This window comes from Crocodylus porosus, unplaced genomic scaffold, assembly GCF_001723895.1.
Source record: "Crocodylus porosus isolate Cpor-Errol unplaced genomic scaffold, CroPor_comp1, whole genome shotgun sequence".
NCBI lineage: Eukaryota > Metazoa > Chordata > Crocodylia > Crocodylidae > Crocodylus > Crocodylus porosus.
Window position 1 is genome coordinate 26,329,029 of NW_017728909.1, and position 7,702 is coordinate 26,336,730.

General features: G+C 40.4%; 1 protein-coding gene across 5 annotated transcripts in view; it reads right to left on the bottom strand.

Annotated features, from left to right (window-relative positions):
- The window catches only part of CUNH5orf42 (chromosome unknown C5orf42 homolog), a 102,754-nt gene that overhangs the window by 86,289 nt on the left and 8,763 nt on the right, over positions 1–7,702 (bottom strand). For all 5 annotated transcript variants that reach the window (XM_019531977.1, XM_019531976.1, XM_019531975.1 and 2 more), the window contains exons 6-9: positions 6,445–6,601; positions 4,140–4,243; positions 3,839–4,021; positions 452–701 (exon numbers count right to left, since the gene is read on the bottom strand). In XM_019531977.1, the coding sequence (XP_019387522.1) occupies positions 452–701; positions 3,839–4,021; positions 4,140–4,243; positions 6,445–6,601 (694 nt within the window). The remainder of the gene's footprint in view (positions 1–451; positions 702–3,838; positions 4,022–4,139; positions 4,244–6,444; positions 6,602–7,702) is intronic.

A 7,702-nucleotide genomic window follows, 5' to 3' on the forward strand; every position in this document is an offset into this window, starting at 1 on the left:
CATTAAAGAGTATCGGTCCAAGGACCGAGCCCTGCGGGACCCCACTGCCCACACCCTTCCAGGTCGAAACCGACCCATCCACCACGACTCTCTGGGTGCGACCCTCCAGCCAATTCTCCACCCACCGGTGTTAATCAGGTTCTATGCACCCACTACTATGTTTGAAAGACTGTTGCAAATCTTGACCCCTCTAATTTTCTTCTAAATTCTAGTCTGAATTTGTTCATAATCAAATTGTAGCCATCTGATCTTGTGCCATCTTTGTTCTGTTACTTAAACTATGTAAACACTAAGCAAGTACATGACTGCTCAGTTGCCTCTGCAAAGTGTTTTACAATACTTTGTTTAAAACAGGTGACATTGTTTAAACCCTGTTTTCCTCTTCAGCCAAAAGAAAATCATCAACTTTTTTAAAAAAAGCATCCAAGAAAAAAAACAAAAACAAAAGTACCTTAGATATCATCAGGCCTTGATGTACTCTTTCAAGCTTCTGGGCTGAATCAAGCAGAAGTGACCTTATAAATCCTGATGGTGAAAGATTATCAACAAACCTAAGAACTGTAACCATATACCCATCAGAGAAAATGAGGTACGGTAGTCTTGGGTGTGCCGTTACAGAAAATCTCTGTCTCATTAGATCATTTTCAGAAGCTGATGAACCAAGAGACTGAGTGGATTTTTGAGACATGAACTGTTGTGACCTGGCAAATGAAATAAAAATACATTAGAAAAAATAAACAAGCAACTGACATGCGCATTAAGTGTAAAATGAATGCATCAGAAGTATTTTACTTAAAAACAAATTTTTTGCAATTTATACAGGGGAATTAAAAAAAAAAGGCAGGATAACAAATTAATACCAAAATATAAACTATAGCAAGCATAAAACGTCATTATATCATAAAATAATCCGAAAATACTAATATGCCATTAAGGCATAACAAAATAATTAGAAAATACTAACAGGCCTTTTAAACCCTAATTAGCTGCTACCAGAGCAAAACAGTGGTATCATGCATCTGTTATGCAGATATTGCCATATTATAATATCACATAAGTGTACGATATTATATAAGGTGCTGATCCTGAAAAGACTTTACTAGATGATTCATCATTAATATTAATCACACAGCATGGTAAGCCTTTGCAAGATGAAGATCAAATAACTACAAATAAAGAGATCATGTGTGTAAATTAATGAAGACGACAGAAATTCATGGGTATTTAAAAAACGAACTCTTCAGCCATTCCACAAAAATATTTATAAACACAGCGTCTTGAACATAATAGCAGAATGTGACTTATGTTTCCAAATTTTGAGTGTGGCAGGACACCTTTGCTCAAACCTTGAAGTAGCAGGCACCAGGCTGTGGAGCAGCTGGTAGGTGCAGTGTGGCCTAAAGAAGCAGTTACACAACTGCAAGAGGGCTCCTGGATTGGAGGATGGGGCTGGGCAGCCTCAGTGTAAACCCAGCCCCTCAGGGCTGAGATTGCAGTTGCTATAGGAATAACAATGCCCAGCTGGAGATCTGCTGCTCCCAGAGCACCTGGAGGTCAAGGGTAGTAACTATGGGGCTGGAGGAGGTTCCCAGTCCTGGGGAATGACCTAAAACCTGCTGGAGTTGGATGGTGTGGGATGGCTGACGGGTGGGAGAGGGGTCCCCAGGAAGTGCCACACCAGTGCCTCCCAGGTGAAAGATGAGTATGGGGTGCCAAACAGCCTCAACCCCCATGACCTGGTGGGTTACCCTGTAGAGGGACCAGGTGAGGGGTCCAGGCAGGTCATCAAAGGCCTGAGGCCTAAGGGGTGTAAGGCCTGTAGCCCCAGTGAGGAGGTATGTGTGAGTAGACCGAGTAAAGTAGGGTCTGTATGGGGAGCCTGAAGGACCATGCATGGGCTGCATAGAGTAGGGTCCACATGGGTGGGCCTGAAGGACTGCGCATAGGCTGGCGTTAGAGATAGTGAGCTGTGTTTAGAGGGGCCTGAGAAGGCAGATCTTTATGAGAGGGAGAGGGCCAGCTGCTCAGGAACCTAGCTAGGAAACCCTCAACTGGTCAATGCTGGGGCCAGGACCAGAATGGTCAAAGGGCAAGGATGCACACTGTGAGGGATGGTCAAAGCCAGGAGTTCTGACTGGCCTAGAGCCAAGGTCAGGGCCTATGAGGCCAGAGGTCCCAGAGGGGGCCACTGCCGAGAGGAAAAGAAGCCTTGGGAGTTTCGCAGCCCAGAATGAAGACGGAAGTTAGACCATCTGAGGAGGATGGATCCAGGTGAGGTCTGAACACCAGGCGGGCAGACTGTGAGAACCATTGTGGGGCCGGAGCCACATAGGAATGCCATCTACAATGCACGGGACATGGTGTAGGGATGCTATGGAGCCGTGTATTACGCCTTTGGCATTGGGCATTAAATGGGCAGCCTCCTGCCTATAAACTACTTCCAAAGTTACAAAGGCAAGGCAGGTGGACAGACTGCCCTCAACAGGAGAGCAGGCCAATGATTAGACCGGCCTTGGGCTAGCCCCCTGTCACAATGAGGAAGGAGTTATTCCCACTCCTCAACAGCTAAAATATTAAGAAAATCTTTAAGAGTAGCTGCATGTACAAAATAAGCAACACAATTACAATTAAAAATATTTTTTTTGTGTATACATAAATCTGATTTTAAAAATCAACCAGTATAAGAAAATCCTGTGATGCCTACTTGCATGTAAGATAAGGTTTTTGTTAGTTCTTGGCCAGCAAATATTTTGTACATATGCACATAACAGTTACAAGAATGCACGATGCCCTATAATTTCTAGTACACAGGCTTTACGGAAGGACTTTATAGAAGGAACTCAGTAGTACTGTGCATTAACAGGAGTTGGTTCATTTAATTTTATTCCCTGAAAAAATATAAAAAAAACTTGCCACAAACGACATGCTACTCAAAGCATACAATACCATACTTGATAGGATGATGTAAAAATCACTGACAAGATGAATATAGAAAAAGAGTTGACTACTTTAGTAGTGTGTGACATTTACCTCTTTTCAGTCCATACAAACAGTCAGAATCTTTTATTAACGCAAGCAAATTCACACAAGAATACTGAAAATGATTCCTTTGTGCATACTTAAAATGTGTAATGTTTTGTACCTTTAATCAAAAGTTAAATACATTTTATATAGCACACGTACAACTTCCTTTTGTTAACTTTCCAGGCTGTTTCAAAACATGAGATTGCTGAGGCCCAACAAAGAAATGCATCCACCTCTACAATTCTAACTTGAGTGAGAAGTCTCATGTGAAATTTAAGGATCTGGGGTTGCAAAAGCATATTTAAATATCTAGCTGTTGTTCATGCAAATATCTAGAACTGCAGACCACAGCTTGTAATTATTAGATATGGGTGTGGAAATAAGTTTTCATATTTTGAATGTTAAAATAAATTTAAAACAAAAATTATAAGAGCTAAGTTACCCTTAAATTTTAAAAAATCTTTTTTTTTTTTACATTTATAAAACTGACTTTTTCTCCTGATGACTGAACAGCATGAAGATACCTGCTCATATTAACCTTAGAAATATTTTAAAAATATAACTGTTCCTAAAAGGAAAAAATTGCTTATACTTACATTGCCACAATGTCAATTTTTCAGCAGGATAAAGCCATTATAAGAAATAGAAGAGAACTATGAATGAGAAACAGATATTGAGAAGAAAGACACATAGAAAGCAAAACGCTGAATCTGAAGGATGAAACTGTATTTAAAAACATGTAAGAAAAAAAGATCTGATAAGTGACAGAAAAAACCCCACATCAAAACCCCTCTACATTTTTAAACAGTCTCACCTGTATGTTATGAGTGGATGTAAAGGAATAAACTCTGCTGGTCCAAATTCTATGGAGCAGCCAGAAGTAACCGACGTCAGTAATTCACCCATACGAGTCAGTAAGAGAAACGAACCACGCTTTAACATGCAAACCAAAAAAAGGCTATTATGAGTCCAGCTCATGTCAGCTACCCAGTATGACCTGGCAAAGATAGAAGAAAATTAAAAGACTTTTATGATTCTACATTTCTGTTAACTCATGGCATTTTGAATAACAGTTTTGGGGAAAAAAAGCAAATAAAATTCCTTCACACACTGACCTGATAAACTTGGATGGAGCCACATGATTCTTGCTACTACATCCTTTGAGGTTGCCAGAAACAGTAATTAAATTCAATGTGTTTAAGAACAAAATCCGAGTTGCCTAAGGAGAAAAATAAGAAAATAAATTGATTAAAATGTTATCTTAACACTAAATTGAGTCTTTGATTTACTGCACTGGAAACATTAATATATGCACTAATACTATGGCCACAATTGATCATAAATAATATATGTTTAACATCTCAACATATTTCTACCCTTGAAAATTAAGGGCAGGTATCTGAATCTGGCTGAATTTTTTGGCAAGTTTCAGATGAAGGATTCTAGCCATCTCCAAAAACATGATCAGGGAAAGATGCATTGTTTTTCTCTACACTACAAGTAACCATATCCTTTCAGTGGCTAGTCCACATATATCTTGACAACCTGCTAGCAGTTACTCCATTAGGTCAAGTGACAGAGCTCTGTCCTATGGGTCCAAAAGCTTCCAACTCTACTGGTGACTCATGCACATGCTACGATTCAAAATTATGTTGCTGATATTTTTCAGTTTGTTCTCATCTAGTCAATTATACAGATACAGTTACCCTACAAGACTCTTAAGCTACCTGTATATCTTTTATTAGGTCTTTTTAGGCCAGCAGTGGGCAAAATGCGGCCCCTGGGTGGGATGTGGCCCACCAGGCCACTCTGGCCCGCAGGGCCCCTAAAAAAAAAAAAATGTAGAAAATTAATATATATCTGCCCCCGGCTGCCGGTCATACGGCTCTTGATGGCTTGCCAACATTCAGTGAGTGACCTTCTGCCTGAAATAATTGCCCACCCCTGTTTTAGGCATAAACATAATACAACCTTGAATGCCATGACTGCACACTATGTTCTCCCAGCCTCACCTTGTGCATACATGCTGAATATTCAAAATAAAGCAAAATACTGAGTAGCTTGTTAATTCACTGAGCTCTTTTCATTTTGTGCACCGATGCAAGTGCTAAGTATTAAAAAGAGTATGTAATCATGTAATTGGAGAACATGCCATAATGCATAAACTTAAAAAGGCATAAGTAAGATTACAGGGGTAACATTCTGGTATTTATTAACTTTCAAAAGTGCTTGACTTTGCAGTGTTAATGTTCTTGCAAAACAGGTTTTTTCTGTGTGTAATTTGTTGTAGATAATATGAAAAGGGGCAGACAAAGCAAGTGCCTTAGTAATGGGAGGGATATAGGTTGTAGTTGTGATGGTCTAAAAAGGCAGAGGCAGACAAAACTCTTGGGGTAGAAACAATACCTTTTATTAGACCAACTAAACAGTAGCAAAACAAACAAACAAACAAAAATCTTTCTTTGCAAGCTTTTGGGCTCAAACACCCTTTTTGTCAGTCAGAGGAGAGTTCAATGATTTAAAAAGTTCTCCCAAGTAGAAAATAAACTTCATTTTGCACAGGGGAGGTAAAGGATGGTAGGGTTTCAAAGTCCCCTGGGTTTCAAAGCCCATTTGTGAAAAATTGTTCTGTGACTTGGGCAAATTAGGCTGAGACAAGGCTGTATCCATCAGGCTTCTTCCCTGAAGGTGTCAGACATCAGGGAGGGAGCTGAATTTTGCTTCTTTCCTGTTTAGCAATGAAGTTTACATTTCCAAATGGCTAATTATGATATCTTCCATATTTTAGGGATATAGGTTATAACTGTGTTGGTCTAAAAAGCAGAGGCAGACAAAACTCTTGGGGTAGAAAAACAATATGTTTTATTAGACCAACTAAACAATGGCAAAAAACATTTCTTTCTTTGCAAGGTTTTGGACCCAAATAACCTTCCATTTTTTATTTATTTATTTTACACATGGACTGTGAAACCCAGGAGAACCCTAACAAACCTGACCTCCCCTGTGCAAGACAAAGCTTCTTTTCTACCTGGGAGAACTTTTGCAATCTTTCAATTCTCCTATGCCTGACAAAGGGTTTTTGGGCCTGGAAGCCTGCAAAGAAATAAATTTTTTTGCTATTATTTAGTTGGTCTAATAAAAGTTATCGCTTCTACCCCAAGAGTTTTGTCTGCCTTAGTAATGGGAGGTTAGAGATGAGATGATATTTGAAGTGGATTTCTATACCAAATACTGGTCTTTTGAAAGTCAGGAAGATTATCCATTTTTCTGAGAGGAATGCTTTTTAAAAGATTTTTTTTAAGCTATAAACATGGATATGAATTAATAGAAAGTCTATCTAAGGGTTAATTCCATAGAAGTTTACGAAGGTCATTTTAGTTTACAGGATTACATTGTTGATAACCTGAATACCATTCATACCTTTGGATCATTCTGATTCATAGCTACTGCCAGCAAAAGTCCATCCCTTGCAAATGCAGTAAGCAAGGCTCCTCTCAACTTTACTGGCTCACACTGGGGAACCAGACTAAGCAAAGAACATTTTTGCTGTGCCCACTGGATATGGTAAGGAACAGAACTGCATTAAAAAAGGAAGAGATTTTTAAATTGTATTAAGATAGGATATAATGGTTCATGAATTATTAACCTTATATACGAACAAGATCTGCAGAGCATGTAAAAAAAAATTAAGTATCCTATAAACTATAGATCAGGGATTGTCAACTAGGAGTACATATGCATAGCCCTGGGGTACTTTGAGAGGTCCCAGGGGGTATGCACGGGCGGGCGGGGACAGAGCACCACCACCTAATGCCGCTGCCTCAGAAGCAGGGCTAGGCCAGGGCAGGGCGAGGGCAGTGGTGCCCCTCTGCGAGCTGAACATCCCAGTCAGCTGGGGGAGAAGCTTGCAAGAGGTGGCCACCACCACTCCCCACCCCTCACGACTGGCTGCCACTACCCTCCTTCCCCAGCTCCAACCAGCTGCTAAATACCCTCCTCCCCCAGCTTCTTGACCACCCACCAGAGGTACACTGCTCAAAAAAGGTTTAAAAACCCTTCTATAGATTATATTTACTAAAATGTTTCTAAAATGTTGGAAGATGAGAATGAACTAAACTTTATTTCCAAGTAGAGAGAGGTAGTTAGCCATGTTAGTTTGAAGTCAAGTGGATTCATCTGACAAAGTTTCTTACAGAAGCTTATGCCTCTCTGAACCAGTCTCTAAGGGCATCTTTACACATGCTCTGGGAATGGGGTGGGAGGGATGCTCTAATTAATGCACCTACAGTGCCTGTCTCGTGTATCTGTGTCCCCATGCTTCACAATAGCACTGGGGGTGCTTTAACTAAAGCTCCTCAAACGAGCTTTAGTTAAAGTACCCTTGCTATTACTTTGAAGTGTGGGGATGCTGATACATGAGACACAGAGGCCGCTGGAGGCATACTAATTAGCATGCTCATGTCTGCTCCAACGCGCTGTAATTTCAGTGCAGTGCAGCAGCCTCCACGCATCTACAGGCATCCCATGTTGCTATCCAGACCTGCCATCTGCCTTTAGTTCTCTAAGTACAGTAAAATCTCTGTTATCCTGCATCCCTGGGGTAAGGGGATTGCTGGTTATATAAAAACTCTGGTTACCTGAAATAACCTGGCAGGGTTTTCAGATAACGTGGAGTGGG